At 39.2% G+C, this 18,316-nt stretch overlaps 1 protein-coding gene across 4 annotated transcripts in view; it reads right to left on the bottom strand.

Annotated features, from left to right (window-relative positions):
* Positions 1 to 459: 459 nt before the first annotated feature.
* Positions 460 to 18,316, bottom strand: part of ELAVL2 (ELAV like RNA binding protein 2) — a 143,288-nt gene continuing 125,431 nt past the window's right edge. For 3 of the 4 annotated variants that reach the window (XM_046021697.1, XM_046021696.1, XM_046021694.1), the window contains exons 4-7: positions 13,167 to 13,320; positions 9,027 to 9,252; positions 1,423 to 1,461; positions 460 to 825 (exon numbers count right to left, since the gene is read on the bottom strand). In XM_046021697.1, the coding sequence (XP_045877653.1) occupies positions 495 to 825; positions 1,423 to 1,461; positions 9,027 to 9,252; positions 13,167 to 13,320 (750 nt within the window). In that variant the 3' untranslated portion in view covers positions 460 to 494. The remainder of the gene's footprint in view (positions 826 to 1,422; positions 1,462 to 9,026; positions 9,253 to 13,166; positions 13,321 to 18,316) is intronic. The other variant, XM_046021695.1, reaches the window with a different exon arrangement.

Raw genomic sequence — 18,316 nt, 5'->3', positions numbered from 1 at the left:
TCATAAATAAAAATGTAAACTTCAAAATACTTTTCTTAGACATAACAGCAATGCTTTAAATGTAAACCAAACACAAAGCTAATTGGAAAAAGAAAGAAAAGGGGGAAAAAAAGACACAACCAACTGAAGAATTACAACACAAAGCCTCAATATTTACTCACAGGTTCAAGGCAGTTATGTAAAAAGAAAAGAAATGTCTTCCCTTAGCTGAAACACTTTAAAAGGTCCACCTTCTTCAAAGAAGGCAATAGAATGCAATGTGACAGGTAAAAACCCTGTACCTCTTGTCCATATTCAAACATAAAAGATATTTAAGAAGTTTTAATTCAAATACTAGCAATAAAAAATCTCACATATTTCTTAGGATGCTAAGTAGTCGTTTTATCCCCATCTCAACACTGACTTACAAAGACATTTACTAATGTATAAAGTTTCTCTTAACTTGCCTTTGTTGTATAGTTTTCATATATAAATGGACTGAGGACAAGAGCTCATTAGGCTTTGTGCGTTTTGTTTGTCTTAAAGGAGACCTGCAGTACTCTGTCTCCCAGACGGTATCCATTGAGGCTAGCTATCGCCATGGCAGCCTCATCATAGTTTGTCATAGTCACAAATCCAAAACCTTTGCATTTATTGGTGTTAAAGTCACGGATGACCTTCACGTTGGTGACAGCTCCAAAAGGCCCAAACATTTGCCACAGGATACTCTCATCTGCGTCAGGAGCCAGGTTGTACACAAAAATACACCACCCTGTTCCTGGGTGCCCAGGGATATTAATTCCAGCCAAACTGGTCATTCCATCAATGGTCATTGGAGAAAACCTACTAAACAAAATAGGAAACACACACACACACACACACACACACACACACACACACACAAATAGAAACAGAGGTTGGTTACAGCAATGGACATATTTTTTTTCCCCTCCCAGCCCAAGAGTTGCAGTAGCCCCCTCCCCTCCAACAGATATATACAACTATCTGTGGTTTCAACAAAGGTCTGTGTGTGTGGCTTGCGGTGACATGCTAAATTGACAAGGTATTAATAAATTATGAAATGGCCATTAATGCTGTACTGAACAATACGACCCACAAGAGCAAAGAAATATATTTACAATATATATTTAGAAGTGACTTCATGAATTAAGCAGGATTGGAGGAAGGGGGTACCAACACATACACATACATGCTATAGCGTCGCAATGCAATATAAAACAAATAATGGGATTTTTTAAGACCAGGTGGCATCCAGTGGTATACAAATACTCAAATCAACCGTGCTTCAAAAAGCAACTTTTCATTAGGTTGCACATGCAAAATAAAACTGAACACAAATTCATGAAGGGTGTCACTGCCAAAATCAAAGAAACTAATCAATTATGGGAAGGGATTATGAGTATCATGAACCTCTATCATTACCTCTTTACTCCATAAGCCATATTGAGCAGATTGTCCAACCTGCAAAACATACATTTAGCAAACTTCAGTTTTTAATTTTCCCCCTTGATGTTCAAGAAAGCCGGATTTGTTACAGCCATCTTCCAAGGGGATATTTGTATGTTAATTCTATGCGAAGTCTCAAAACTTTAGTCTTTTCACATTCCTGGGAGAGTGGGTACCCACTGCCCCAAGACACTACTTCTTCCAATGGATGGTTTATCCCTACAGTGACCAAAGCCATGCAGGCAAAAGGTAGGTGGTCATTCAGAGAGGAAACGTGGAGGCTCTGCAGCCGTTCATCTTTGCGTTCTCACCTGTTACCAGGTAAATTCTAAGTTCTCCACGTGCACTTATGGGTAATTTATACTACTGCTTAAAAAAAAAAGAAGAAGAAAACAGGCCTCAAAAAGAAGAAGAAAACAGGCCTCAAATGGAGTCACATGTGCTGAGCCCCATGTCAGCAAACCAAGACTTAATATCTAATCTAACAGTATGTTCAAGAACACAAACTTTCACCAGTCAAGCTGGAATTACCTGGTCAGCTCTAGTGATGTACCTTGCCTGAAATGACTCCCACCCTTCTCCCAAAGGAAGATGACCTTGCCTGAAACAATCCACTCTTTGTTAGAAATGTCCCTTTTCCTGCTCCCTTCTGCCTATAAAAGCATTCCATTTTGTACAGTTTCTTGGAGCTCCTTTGTATTTGCTAGCTAAAATGCTGCCTGATTCATGAATTGTAGAATAAACCAATTTGATGTTCAAATTTACTCAGCTGAATTCTGTTTTTTAACATTAAGTTTTATAACTCCATTGACTCCTGTGTATACCAAGGCACACTGATTAAGTGACTTGCCAAAGACCACAGGGCTAATAAATAGTGACACCAACATTCCATAAATTTCCCTTCAACCTCTCAACTCGGAAAGACTTTCATTTCTTACAAAATGGTGTGTTACAGGTAGAAAGAACCTTACAGACTATATCAGCTCAATCTGCCATTTCTCCTTGTGCTCAAATAAGGTGCAGAAAAAGACAACAGACTCACTGCTTCAGTGAGCAAAAGGGCAAAGAGTTCAGACTCTGGGACTGATGCTTATTTTGACTACACTACAGAAAATGGAGCTCTACGCAAAGTCTAAGTCAGGTAGAAACCAACCAACCACCCTGAACCTCCCTTAAAATTTTTAAAACAAAGTAGTTGGGGGTAGGTAGGTACTCTTTAAAACTCTCCATCCTTTCCCTATTTCAAAAATTAAGTTGATTTTATAATATTTGCTTCTTTTTGCTTAGAGACCATTCTGATGCCCCAAATACCCATAATGTATACCAATTAATTACACGTATTTAGAGGAGGTGGGCACAGCTTATGGTAAACAGAACCACCTTCAACTGCCACGATGTTCAACACTCTCCAAGTGAGACCCTGAGGCAGGGGGAACAGTTTTGTTCTTTAACACCTATGAAAGGTTAAGTCTGAAAAATGCCTCAATGTTGTTGCCTAACCTGTGGCCTCAAATGAGACTAGGGAACACATAAGAAAGCAATTGCTTTTAGTTTTATAAAAGCCAAAAAAACATCTCTTTCTGGTGTTTGAGAATTGGAAAAGGAATCTTCACACATTCCTGTCCACAACCACCTCTGGGCATTTTGTGTGTTTTGTAAAAATGGAAAGAAATAACTGAGCTGATGCAATGCAAAGTGTAAGGAAACAGAACAAATCACAATGACAAAGGATTCTCATCTGTGTATGTCTGTCGTCTTGTCCCAACACCCTCTCAGAAGCAGGGACATGTTCATTCCCCACTGTGCCACTAAGCATAAAGCATAGACATGGATCACTGCAGGTTTAAAATAACTATCTGTTGACAAATAAAGCAATAAGGTTACAAATACTATCCTTAACTGCTTAATCCAGAATGAAAGTATCAGGAGGGCTGGCCTGGGAAGCCTGCTTGCACATGCAAGGAGAAAGCACGTGTGTGGAAAAAGTACTCAGGTGGGAGGGCCTGGTTTTCTGCAGAGGCAGTAAGTCAAAGACATCAAGGCTTTATATGCCAAAAGAAAGGCCACAAACACCAGCATAAAGATGCGTACAACTTAGTATCACCAACCATCAAATAATGCCATACAGAAAATTTCATACAATGACAGGAATGATAAAGAATGCATTTGGCATATGATACCTGTAGAGTAGAATGGCAACTGAAGTCTCCTTCCAAAATGCTGAAGGGCCCGGACGCAGAGATACATTATCGATTCACTCAAAACAGAGTTACACAATCTCTGCCCAGGTTGCGAGTGTCACACTTTACCACCATCAATCAGCTTACTATACCAACCGAAAGCCCAGGGATGGAATCTCCTAAGCAAGCGTTCAGTATTTTCAAGACAGGTTGGAAACCAAAACTGCTCCAGAAGTGAGTTACACGTGTTAGGGAGAGACATCTCCTTCCCCATTCTCCATCCGAGGACCTTCCAGGCAGGAGGCCTAGAACTTCGACACTAGGATCTCTGAGGACCCTCTCAGTGAGCCTCCTAAGCAATGGCTGCTCCACATGGACACTATGCACCCCAAATCTTGTAGCAGCTGGAAAAGCGTAAACTAAGCATCTTCTCTTGTAACTGCCTAGTTTTCAGTTTGCTCAGACACAGGACCATTATTACTCTCCAGAACTATATATCATTGTTGGGTGTGTCCAGAGCTCAAGGACAGCCATCTTTTATATGTGGTCTTTTAAAAACAGAAGCCAAGAGTTAATGGAGACTAAGTCAGTAGTGTCTAGAATGATCCAGGGGGGTGTGAATGACGACATACTACAGTGTGGAAGAAGAGAGTCCATTCAAAAGATACTTTCAACTTTAAAAGTATTCTTTATTCAAATTTAATGGCTGCAACCAGTACCCTCACTCGGCAACAAGTACCCTCAATCAGTCCCCACGCGTTGCTTCCTTTCCTGAGGGAAGACTGCACAGTCCTCAAGGGAGGTGGCACTATTCCCCTGTTCTGTAGCTTGGATATAATCCACTTTACAAATAGCACATTAAGTGAATCTGAAGGATTAGATAGGGAGGCCTAGCTTTAATTTAAAAAAAAAAAAAAAACCTCCAAGAAGAGGTAGCCTCACAATGATTTCTACAGAAATCATCATCAGAGTCAGGATGATACCAGTAAAAGCAGTCCAAGTCAACAGAAACAGGGAGAGCTGACTATTTCTGATTATTTCTCCTCTTCCTAGTACTAAGTCCGTGATGAGGTCAGACACAAGATAATCCAACATGCAGTTCAAAATTACTAAGATACTTTCACAAATCTTGCTTTAAAGATATAGGATTTATTAAGATACTGGATAAATGAAGTCAGTCAGCATGATAATAAGCAAGATATTTTAAATATTGTTTCTTTAATCTTTACATGTATTTTCTATGTTTGATTAGGGTTTAAGAGCTCATGAATGTAACAGCACAAAGCCCATGTTCATATAATTTATGAAAAAATGATATACTGGGGATACGGGTATAAACATTTTCCTCTCAACAGGAATACAATTTAGACTTGGTACTATTTTGAATATTAGGTAGAGCATTCTCATTTCAAAGTTAGAAGTTACAAAAAGAAAACACCTACTTAATTTCTAAGAAATTTAGCTGACAGACTATGGGGAGGCCCACATGCAAGTAGAAAGGGAACTGTGAAGTCATTTAAAGTCAGAAATAAAAATATAAAGAGAGATTACTAATGGGTAATAAAGTGCAACTCTGAACTCTACAAATAATGGTTCTCAAAAACCTCTCCAAAGCACTGGCCAAGATGTGCTTTGAAGGTAAACCACAAGATCATCAACTTACCCCTTCTCCTATTAAATGGTATCATCTATCCTCTAAGAAAAAAAAAAAAAATTATTCAGGAGGACTGATACCAGTTTCTTCCAAAAGGAAATTATAGGAGTAGCAACCAGCACATGCCTTCAACACAACACAAGCATGGATTTAAAAGGCTCCTTTAAAAATGCATAAAGACTTACAGAAGCAGGCACACAGGCCATTAGACTAGATCACATTCAATAAAATTAAAGCTGCTCCACAAGAAGAGAGATGAAAAATTTGGCCAAAAGCTTAATTCTGACACCGTGTCCTAAAAAATATGCTTAAGGGGCTTGAATTATATTATCCATCCCAATAAATCAAGATGATTTTATTTTGAATAACTGTACTCAATTAAGTAAACATATTAGATCGGCAGTGTTCATGTTAAAAAATTCTCTATTCCTATAGGTTGACTGAGCCATAAACTTCACAATCCCACTTTTAAACTTAACCCTTATTGCATGGGTTTTACATTTTTCTGACTTTAAAAGATATGGTGCATTTCCTGAGTATTAAAAATATCCTTGACTATTATTATAATACTTAGAACTTGTATTCTCCAGTCTCCTTGAACTCCCAAGGTACTATGACGACATAAAAAACAGAGTGAGAAATGCACTGTTTACTGGAAGGTGCCAAAGTAAAGGCCTTAGGACACAGATGTCAGGGACAAAATATTCCTGCAATGATCCAAACCTGAGTGAGAGAAGAGCAAAATACCAACATAAGAAGCAAGTACTTTAATTCAACAGTCTTTGTAAAGAGAAAGTAGATTCAACCTTAATTCAACAGAAGAGGGACAAGGTTAAGGTAATAACACCAAGTTTTTAAAGTATTAAAAGCAACCAAGCATATACCAGGTTAAACCTGAATTCTAGGAATAAAGTCTCCCAATTTCTTCCAACACTGGGTCTAGACCAAGCACTTTCACTTAGCTCAAAGACTAGTTCATTACTTATTATCCACACAGAGGTTTAAGGAAGCAATGGAGGGCAGTAGAAACGAAAGTCAGGAATCAGAAACGAATCTTCTGTTTTCTGAAACCCAGTTTCCCTTACAACAGACAGTTCTTATTCCCGATTTCAGAATTTCTTTTTCTAGCAGTCAAGGAAGAATTTCAAGTTAATAACATATGGAACAAAAAGATAAAAGCAAAGGATGAGCAGAAAGGTATTTAGAAAGATATTAAATGTGACCATGAGAACATACTTGAAAGCTTTCCCAACCCACAAGTAAGAAGCACGGAGCATGCAGGAGTGGGCTGGGTGGGGTTGTGTGCAGACACAGCAGTTAGAAGCCTGGTCTGGAAGTCTCAGTGGGCCTCACCATTTCAATGATCAGGCATTGCCCTGCAGATCCTGCCACCTCAGACCTCTCGTCTGATCTTCCTCATCATTCAGTCTTGACCCTCAATACACAGTTTTACTTAATAACTACCATGAAATGAAATCAGAGCTTACAGTGGGGAACACCAGGAAAAAACTAACAATGTAAAACGAACACAGCTTTCCATTACCATCAAACATTTTATATTTTCACAGGGTTGAAATCAACCAATAAGTCTCAAAGAGCCTCCCTCTATGTAAGCTCAAAACTTTTCTAGACCCCAAAGAGGTTACCTGGATAGGCTGTCCAGGAAACACCTCTAAACTTCCTTCAAGTTTGCACAAAATTTGCAGGAAATATTATTTACTTTAAGATGTCACACAGGAAACCTATAGGCGGAGTTTTAAAGAAACAAACAAAAAACCCCCAAAAATTGGTTTTGTGAGATTTTTCTCTACAAGGGCTATTACCAAGCTGCTCCAATGCATCTCTCCCCCTGCAGCCATGGCCTGGAGTACCCACCACAGTCATGGGAAGCAGTGTTTCCTGACAATGTGTTGGTGTTGGGGGGGGGTTTTTTGTTATTGTTGCTGTTGTTTTTTTTAAACATCGCAAAGTTTAAAACAGAGAGTATACACAGGCTCAATCAACTGGGTAACCCAGTTGTCCAGTTTTAGATGGATCCTTTCGACAGTCCCATCTCTACTGCCAGGGCAAAAGCCAGCCTAAGTAGGAACTGAACGTGGAGTTTATGGTGAATTACTTTCTCACACCTCACGTGACACAACTGAGTATTTTTTTGAAAGCAGGTATTTCACCAATTTCATCTCTATTCTTTGGCACTCCTAAATACCCAAATGAAAAAAATGCATATGATTTAAGCTCAAAAACATAACTCCTCAGGGTGCCTGGGTGGCTCAGTGGGTTAAGCCTTTGCCTCAGGTCATGATCTCAGGGTCCTGGGATCAAGGCCTGCATCAGGCTCTCTGCTCAGCAAGGAGCCTGCTTCCCCATCTCTCTCTGCCTGCCTCTCTGCCTACTTGTGATCTCTCTCTCTCTCTCTGTCAAATAAATAAAATCTGAAAAGAAAAAAAAAAGAAAACCAAACTCCTCATTAAGCTACATTTATGATCCTATTTTTGGTAAGTAACTATTCTGCCCCTGCAAGGAAAGAAAAGAAAACTGATAATGCACATGGGATTTAAAAAAAAAAAAAAAATTAGCATGGGGTTAGATGGAATTACGGCTGCAGTACACCATATGGCCAAAAAGGATATTAAAAAATGTTCTAGGAAAAAAAAAAAAAACAAAACTGGGTAGCTTTGCTTATGAAACCAGAAGTTCTTTGTGCTGTGCTTAATGTCTTAAAGTCACTATTCTCACATGCAGATCGGAGATGTTTTTATAATGACTCTTGATTTGTTTGTTACCCCAGATTTAAATTAAAACTTGAAAAATTAAAATATTTATGCCTATCTACAAGATAGAATGTCTTCTTTGGGCTGAAGATGCATAGTCATTCTACGGACTATACAGGGGTCTGAAAACTACCACCCACAGGCCAAATCCACACTGCCATCTGCTTCTGTATCGCCCAGGAGTGAAGAATGGCTTTTACATTTTTAAAGAGCTGTTTAAAAAAAGATCTATATGCTACAGAGACCATGACCCCCAAAGCCTAAAATATTTACTATCCAGCCCTTTACGGAGGAGGTTTGCCAACCCCTAAAATATAAGAAATAAAAATTTTAAAAGGGGATAGGGATCCATTTGTAGAAACTTAATGTTTTCACATAGGTTTTATCTCCTTAGTGGTGTACACATTATAAAACAAAGTAACTGAAAGAGCTTGACCTAAAAGCTGAACTACAAGAATAAAATCTTACCAAGAAAAGGAAAAAAAAAAAAACTAGAAAGGGGAAATCAGAAGCACTGGAAACAGAAAGAACCCAGCATTCCATAGATCAGGGCTTCTCAACCTCATACGATTGATGTCTGGGGTTAGACCATTTGCTGCTGTTGGGGGTTATGCTGTACACTGCAGGACGTTCAGCAGCATCCCTGATCTCTACCCAGCAGATGCCAGGAGGAGCTGCACCCAAGTTATGCCCACGTAATGTCTCTGGATGCTCCCAAATGTCCCAAGGGGCACAATTATTCCCCACTGAAGAATGACTGCTATATATAGCTTGCTGTCCTTTTTTGTTACCACCTTCAGTATTAGCAAAAGACACTACACCCCAAATATGTTTTCTCTAACCCCGTAAGAAATAGAAAGAAAACACCACCAGCAACAGTAAGAACAAGCCAGAATCCTTTCAACAGAAGTACTACACAGTGAACCTGAGAGTTCTGAGTGTAGTAGCTGGGCATAAGAACCAGACCAGACTTACCTAAAACGCTGTGCCTGCTGAGCTAGTGGTCCTGGATACCTTCTGTTTGGAGACTGGTACAGCTGGGAAAGGATGGCCTGATTGGTTTTTTGGCTTGGATTATTAGCAAACTTTACAGTGATTGGCTCTGTGGCACCAGGAGGTTTCTGGCCATTTAGGCCTTTGATAGCTTCTTCTGCCTCAATCCGCTTGTCAAATCGAATAAACCCTACACCCCTTGATATGCCTATTGGTAGATTTGGGTAAGGATTTGGGAAAGAGGGAGCGGAAGGAGAAGGGAGGGAGAGAAGAAAGGATAAATTAATTTTTCCTTCTCAAAAACATGTCTTCAACCACATAGAACATCTGCCACAAAACCACAGGAGGAGGAAAGTTTCACATTACCTTAGTAGCAATTCAATCTAGAATCCCAGTTTTGTATTTTTTAATGCACCTACACAATCTGAATACCCACCATTACATGCCTACCAATAAGCCTAGACAAATAGAAAGCACGCAAATATATCCATGTTCTCCTGACCTGCTGCCTTCTCTCTCCCCCACAGACTCCCTTGTCTTTAATAATGTCAACAATAGCATGCCTGATTTCTACTTCTCAAATTATGGTATCAGATAAGCAGCTCAGTAATGAAGGGCACAGTAGCTTCCTTTCTTGTAAGGGGGAGAACAGAACCAGGCATTTACTAAAAATTCTAAAAATCTATGCTAAAAATACATCACAGTGGTTGTAAGATATTTCAGCTAAATTTTTAAATAATAAAATTCTACTTAATAATATTACAAAAGATACTGGCCTAAGAAAAATGTCTGAAGAAGCTTTTCTGGTTCCCTGAAACTCCCCCCACTGGTTTTAACTAGCTAAACTTTATGAGAGAAACAATATTATAAGGAGAAAAAGGGATAAAAGAAGACCTACATTTTTAAAATAAAGAAAACAGAAATAAAGCCTCAAAGTTTTCTGGCTCTAGCAGTATTACTCCTATGGAAATGCCGTTCTCTGTCTCATGCTCTCTCCCCACTCTGAGAGACAAGAATAGGGAAGCAGGGGGATGGCCAAATACCCATCCAGCTTTTGAAAAATGGCAGAGAAAAACCCAACGCATTCCATTTAATTAGCTTTAATGGGCTAGCTGAGGTAGCCATAGCTGGCCATCCGGAAATAAACAGTTGTAGAGAAAACACTTTCTTGGCAAGCAAATTGGTACTAGCTGTGCTAGCTTAGGACTAGTAGCTAGAAAAATCTAGATGATTCAGAGCATATAAATGAAGACTGGAATGAGAGGTTATTGAGAAAGATAGGCTGAGAAAATGTACTCAACCATCATGATTTATAGGAACTTTAAAAAAGAATGAAGTTCTACTTGCTTTGTAATTAACTCTGTGTAAGTTCACTGGTGTAGAATTTTTTTCTAAGGTGGAGAGGCATTTCTTCAGCCCATACCACTTTTCCTTTCCTATTTATTATCAGTTGTACATTATTACTACCTGATAACTGACAAAATTTCACGGTTTTCTTTTCCATTTCAGATAAACGGAATAATTTCGCCTTGAAAGTCTTAAGTAGAAAGATTAAAGATAAAATGGTGAAATGATAGTAAATATATTCTTTTAGCTATCCACTAACATGAAGAATTAATAATCCCTAGAACTTAACTGTTCCATGAGGAAAGCATTAGGTTAGCACTGCAATAGCCTCCACACAGGCTGAGTCACCCAAATCTGAGGTCCTCTAACTTGAGCATGTATCAGAAAAACCCAAAGAGGGGTGCCTGGGGGGCTCAGTGGATTAAGCCTCTGCCTTTGGCTCAGGTCATGATCTCAGGGTCTTGGGATCAAGCCCCACATCGGGCTCTCTGCTCAGCGGGGAGCCTGTTTCTCTCGATCTCTCTCTCTCGATCTCTCTCTCTGCCTCTCTCCCTACAGGTGATCTCTCTGTCAAATAAATAATAAAATTTAAAAAAAAAGAAAGAAAGAAAAAGAAAAACACAAAGAGGGTTGCCTGGCTGGCTCAATCAATTAAGCATCTGACTCTTAGTTTCGGCTCAGGTCATGATATCATGAGTCGTGAGATGGAACCCAAAGTCTGGCTTGGTACTCAGTGGGGAGTCTGCTTGAGATTCTCTCCCTCTGTCCCTCTACCCACTTATGAGTACAGGCTCTCATATGCTTGCTCTCTCTGATATAAGTAAATCTTATTCAAAAAAAAAAAAAAGAAAGAAAGAAAGAAAGAGAGAGAGATAGAGAAAATAACCGAAAGGCTTGGTATAATGCCCACCTTTAAGAGATGGGACTTCTGTATCAGAAGTGAAATCAAGGGGTGCCTGGGTAGCTCAGTGGGTTAAAGCCTCTGCCTTCGGCTCAGGTCATGATCCTGGGATCCTGGGATTGAGCCCCACATCGGGCTCCCTGCTCAGCGAGGAGCCTGCTTCCTCCTCTCTCTGTCTCTGCCTGCCTCTATGCCTACTTGTGATCTCTGTCTGTCAAATAAAATCTTTAAAAAAAGAAAGTGAAATCTACTCTCCACTCACCAACTTCTCATTAAGAATGATGAATTAAAAAGCATGAATGATGTGAACCCAAAAAAAAAAAGTTATTTCTGTTGCTTTAAGCAAATTTATCTGGATTGCTAGACCTGGATTTCTTCTATTTAACTGACAGTCTGTGTGATACAGCAAAGTGACAGAACATACATGGATGATTACAAAATGCAGCTATGATGAAAAGGCAGGGTTTTTTTTAATATTTCTTCCCTAGACTACATTTTCTTCATACAGCCAAACCTATAGGCCATTCTCCCAAGCATGTATTGAAGGTAGATATCTTTCTACCCAAAACTCTTAAGGATGCTGCTGCTTATGTGTGAGGCCCATTAACAGCACAGGGGAGCAGAACATGACGGCTTGTGTTCAAACTCAGATCTTCACTTGAAGAATTAAAAACTTGACCTGATTTTTATTCTGTAGTTAATCTACTGCCCCCGTTGGATTTTTTTTTTTTTTAAGATTAGAGCAGAAATAAATGATATATAGAAACTAAAGACACAATAGAACAGATCAGGAAAACGAGGAGCCACTTCTTTGAAAAGATCCACAAACTGATAAACCTCTAGCCATATACATCAACACAAAAAAGAGAGAAGACTCAAAATCAGAAGTGGAAGAGGAGAAATAACAGACCCACAGAAATACAAAGGATGATAAGAGATTATCCACTGCTTCCTTTAGAAAAAAACAGACATCGTAATACACGATGATACATCTCCTCTTACGGTAGTAGGAGAGAGAGAAAAAAAGAGAAAGAAAACAGGGCAAGTGAGAGGAAAGAAAAGGAAGAAACACAAAATTAAAGAGGAAAATCTATCTATGTTTTCCCCCAAAATCTTAATGTGACTGCTTCAGTATATGGTAATAAGCTAATTTTCCCCTCCTTACCGTGTTTCTCTATTTCCACTGTTTTTAAAAAGAATAAGGATTGTTTTTCTAATAAAAAATTATAATTTATTCTTAAAATCCATGGTCAAACCTATATAGCTAGCTTTTCTTTAAAAGCTTTGGCAGAAGAGCACCCTTACAAAAGTTTTAATGAACCTGTTAGTCTCCTCATTTCAGTTTGGTCAAAAGTTATACCAGGCATAAAATAAATTTTTAATATTCAAAATGTCAAACTCTTACACATGCCCGCGTAACACGGGATGGACCTAGAAACCAGCCTGAACAGCTAGTGTGGACACAGGGTCATCCTCCCTTAGAGAACAAGGTACATTCTGCTGCATTAAACTATGCTTTTTACAAGAAAAAAGACTATTTATTAGAAGGAGTACTTTACGAGGAGGATAAGGGCTTTTTTCACGCAGAAGCTTGGAAATGAGGATTATATCATCTACAAATTTATTACATGCCATAAAACAGACTTCAAACCTGCCCCTTCAGGGTACAAATGACGCAAGCTCGCTCACCCCACTCCACAATCTATTTTTATCCATGCAGATTTATGAACAATTCCCAAAGAAAATTGTGTTTTCTGGTCCACATATACCTTTGATGTGTTCCAGAGGCAAGATCACTGTATGGAAAGGCAGAGTATTTCACAGTCTGCCACTTAGAAAGTGTCAAAGATTGTCTGGAGCAGCTGCCTACTTACCGGTGACCTGGTCAACAAGAATACGAGAAGTAATGATGCGTCCATATTGTGAAAAAAGCTGCTCCAACTCCTTCTGGGTCATTGTTTTTGGAAGTCCACTGACATACAAATTGGCATCTCTGATAGAAGCCGAACTTGGGCGAGCATAGGAAACCTAGGAAAGGAAAATGGAATTAAGCATCTACACACACTCAATTACCTCCCTTCAAAAATTCAAAGACTGTCTAAAGTTAGCAGCTTTTCCATACGGAGTACATAACAAACAAAGAAGTTAAAGCAAGTCTGGCATTCACAGTTTTACTCATTTCTGAAGAAATGCTCAACAAATGGGAAATGCCACTCCCCTGGGGGAGAGAAAAGAGAGTATTTATCCCTACGTTTGCAAGTTTTCAAAACAAACCACACAGCACAGCAATATGTTGTCCTCAGTGGGGCCAAACCCATAAACTAGGAATGTAGGCTCAATAATTAAGTTTAAGGACTCTAAATTCATCCAACACATTTTTGTGACCTGTTTTTGAGGCTCTTCCATCTCTGCTGGTGGTGGTACAACGTTTCTAAAAAGTCATCCTATTATCAGTAAGTATGCCTTTTTGTATACCAAAATAACTTTCTATCATCCCTAACTCTTGGAAATTTAAGCACTTGAATGAGTTACATCCCTTGCCATTCTTTGCTTATTGTTTTCTTGTCCACAAGTCTCTGTAGTGTTGTTTTTCCAAAGGGTCTTTTTTTTTTTTTTAAAGATTTTATTTTTGGGCGCCTGGGTGGCTCAGTGGGTTAAGCCGCTGCCTTCGGCTCAGGTCATGATCTCGGGGTCCTGGGATCGAGTCCCGCATCGGGCTCTCTGCTCGGCAGCGAGCCTGCTTCCCTCCCTCTCTCTCTGCCTGCCTCTCTGTCTACTTGTGATCTCTCTCTGTCAAATAAATAAATAAAATCTTTAAAAAAAAAAAAAAAAAAGATTTTATTTTTATTTATTTGACAGACAGAGATCACAGGCAGGCAGAGAGGCAGACAGAGAGAGAGGAAGGGAAGCAGGCTCCCCGCTGAGCAGAGAGCCCCACGCGGGGCTCGATCCCAGGACCCTGGGATCATGACCTGAGCCGAAGGCAGAGGCTTTAACCCACTGAGCCACCCAGGCGCCCCTTTCCAAAGGGTCTTAAGTCCCTTTATTGCCTCTACCTACCATCCTTTCAAAAATCTTCCTCTCTTTAAGACATAGTGTCCAGAATTCTAGAAGGATGGAAGACAAAATAAGGCTGCCTGTAGTTATTTGTAATTAACATTCTTCATGTAAGCTCCATGCCCTAAGGAACTACAGCTCTTTTTCTTATAATGATCATCCTCAATATCTTGGCATGTGATAGATGCTTGGATATTTGCTGAGTAAAACCCAACTCATACCCCACTGATCCTGTGGGTTCATACCAGCTTTGTAGACCACAGGATTTAAGGGACAGTTCAGGCAGTCATCAAGAGCTTGCCCAAATTATAATTGACAGCCCTTTGCTTTAAAACTATCTCTGCCATTTTTCAGATAGCTTTAAGTCTCATGTGCTATTCCTTACCACATTGCCTCTGGATTAATTCTGAGCTTTCCTGGACTATCTAACTGCAAGAACTTCACAACATACCCCCATTTTTCAGATCATTCATAAAAATGGCCAGTGGGTCTAACTCTGATTTGTTCAGGTACCATAACATGACAAGTTCTGCTTACTTCTTTTATCTATTAGTATCCACCAATCTAGTCCATTGCTCATTACAAAAGCAACAACAAAAATCATCTTTTCAATTTAAACAAGCTTTTGGTATTTTCAAATATTTTCTCCATGGTTTAAATTATGTCCACAGTGTTATCAGCTTTTTTATTTTTGGCTTTTGGGGGGGGGGGGGCAGGATTTATACTCCTTTATAACAGTCTTGCTATCTTTTATCTCTGCTCCACCAGTGTTAACATTTAATATTCTTATCCTTTATTCAACAAATTTGCTCATTAACAAGTGAAAATACACCTGTTGGTCCAAACACGGTATCTGAAGTCAAATGAGCACTGTCCTGTCCTATACATACAAGGAATTTGGAATAGTGGTAGAGAGCAGATAGGTGACTATTCACATGTGCTTTGTTTCTACGCCTAAACACTTAAGAAGAATGAAGACTGGGGAACTTAAATGTAAGTGGAAAGTAAGAAATGAAGGCAAATTCCAAATGATCACCAAAATAATTCAAGTGGAATCTAGTCTTGGGACTGCTATAAACTGAAAAAACAAAGCAAATGAATTACACATGCACTCAGTGGTATAAAAAAAAATGAATAACCAGTTTCTTTTCTAAAGCACAATTCTCAATTATCAGGGTAAGCTAAAAATCCTACCACTTAAACTTGCTTTCAGTGCAGGGAGCGCTCAGCAAGTCAACTGTTTGGCTGCTCCAGGTCATGTGACACAAGCGTTCCCTTTAGGAAGAGCCACTTCCCACGGGCACCAGAGTAAGCATCTGTACATTTTCCAAAGCTGGGAGGCTCCCTTCCAAGGGCTGATGAAGCAGGCCTTGTAACAAGGCAGGCAGCCACTCCATGAGCTTAAGCAAGGGGTGAGGTAATGTAGTTCTAGGGTGACAGCTCTCTAACCATTATGCCTGGGCTCAAAACTACATGCCATTCATTAAAGGTTCTGTGAACTTGCATAAATTATGTAAGTCTATTATCACGTAACTGTACCTTCTTTGTATGGTTATTAGGAATAATTAACAAAATAATTTCTAATCCACATAAAATTCTTAACACAGAACCTAAAAAACCTAGGTGACTATAAATATTATTTATCTCTACAAGCATCTGAGAATATAGGTAAAGACACAGACCATTAAAGTTGAAAGTAACCTGAATCCATTACTGTGTTCCAGAATAATTTACTCATGCAGTGACATTTACTGCTCTGTGCATTTCAGAGGTGTGTGGGTGGAGTGTTTTAAAAGTTATCCTAAAATATATTTAGGAAAACGGGTTTATATTTAGTGCTTATATAAAAGCTTTGAAAACATACTTGGGTCAGTTATGTTATCTGCTTTTTTTTGTTTCTTCAATGTCTGGTCTTAAGTTTACATTGCTTCTTTAATTCTCAGCTTGTATTGACAATATTTTATTTTCTGTTGATGCTCTAGAATCTGGGGCCTTGGTCCTGGAGAGACTGCCCCTCCCAGGTATAGCTACTTCCTGGGAGACAGTAAATGACCCCCAAGAACATGCCTTTGATATAAACAACCAATTCAGAGCCAACACCCCTAACTCCTTTATCAAATTCTCACATACCACACCTATTCCCCCTGTCCTCACCCCAGGGCCAGATGCCTGACAACTACCCCCCACCAAGCTAGAATCGTCCAAAATTATTCACACTAACTAGTGCTAAACTTATTCAGCACACCTACTCTGCTTTCCCCATTTCCTTTCCACAAGGAACTCTAGTAAAGGCTCTGGGCCATGCTCTGCCCTCCTGACTGACCATCCCTGATGCCTCCCTATGTGACCCTACATGTCATGCTGACATACGCTGTTTTTAAAGATCTTTAACTATAAACTTCTTCCTTCATAATGATAACTTCCATGTCTGCATGTCCTACCATACCTGATTAAAAGCAATCCTGGGTACATTTTTAGAATACAGGCACATTAAAAGGGCTCCAAGAATCAATACTAAGCCTCTGCAAAAGAGTATTTTTCAGTAACTTTGTCAGAAACTGGTTCCCATCACCACAGGCAGGACAGAGGTAACTACATTGCATATAAATTCACAGTAGTAACAAATAATATTTCCATTTAATTTACACATAGGACTTATAAAACTTCACCATGTAAAAGCATTTTCAATAGAGTGTTTTGTTTGTGGTAGGTAAGGCACACCTTAGTATTTTATAGCTGGGCAAACAGGTAAATAACATGCCTAATGTTACATACCCCTGGATTCAAACTATGATCTTCTGACCCCATGTCCTTGTAGCCTTGTCCCGTTTTCTTTCTACAATTTACCACACTATAGGAACTTTTGTTCTGAAAGTTTGGTAAAATTCAATGAATCTTGGCTGTTTCTTACACACACCACACACATGGTGAAATTGAGCTAAGACAGAAGAAAAGAGGATGACACTAGAAATTATAGGTAAGTCAAAGTTATTTTATTTCATTTTCCATTAATATTTCTAAAAAGTAACCTCTCCCAAGAATGAGCGGTCACTAATTGAGATTCACTGCAGACACTGCACGATAATTAGAATTTTTTAAATTAATTTTATTACTTTCTGACTCTTAGAATGAATTAAATGAGCAATGTATCTCCACTCTACCCCCTCATCCACTTCCAAGAAATTAAAGTACAAAAAAGGGCGACCATCCCTCTCCCAGACCAAGGGGTCAAGTCTCACCCCTACACCTCTGTTTCTCAGGATTAACAGGCCCCTCCCCTGCTCTATCAAAGATGTCACTATCAATAACATCCTCCTTTCTAAAACAAGAAAATATTTCTTCTTCTTCCTCTTCTGCTTCTTCTATGGACGCTCCCTGGTGGTCTAGTGGTTAGGATTCCTCTTCTGCTTCTTCTTCTTCTACCTCTAAAGATTATCCACAGAATATACTTAGATCCAAGTAGGAAGAAGACTCCCCCAGTAGGATAAGGACTTGTATTTGGAGATTCAAATAGGCTTCCAGACGGAATTTTTTATCTAGCAATTAGCAGCAAGCTTCTCCATTCTGATTTCTCTGTGGATGTAAAGCTTATACTGGTGCCTTGAATCACTACAAGAACCACTCCTGAACTATCTTAAACCTCAAAGTGTTAAAACTATTTTTATGGTTCTTTAAAGTTAAAACATCTTGGAGAAGACCCAAGAGATGGTTTTGTTTTATGGCAAATTATGTATTAGAAATACTTCAATCCAATGAACCTCCAGCATATGTCCCAGTGGGGTCAAAACAGCTTCTTCCTTCACCAACTGCAAGCTGTTCTCCAAATCTACATTCACTGGATTAATAGAATGGGTTCGGATTTTAAATTTTCACTGCCATTTAAACAGGTGAATATTTAATGCCTGAGGAGCAAGGTTATGAAATGTCAAAACTACTAAGTGAAGGATCTAATTTAAGAGGCAGCCAG

This window comes from Meles meles, chromosome 11 (genome assembly GCF_922984935.1).
Source record: "Meles meles chromosome 11, mMelMel3.1 paternal haplotype, whole genome shotgun sequence".
In the NCBI taxonomy this organism is placed as follows: Eukaryota; Metazoa; Chordata; class Mammalia; order Carnivora; family Mustelidae; genus Meles; species Meles meles.
This window is presented reverse-complemented; position numbering and strand designations above follow the sequence as displayed.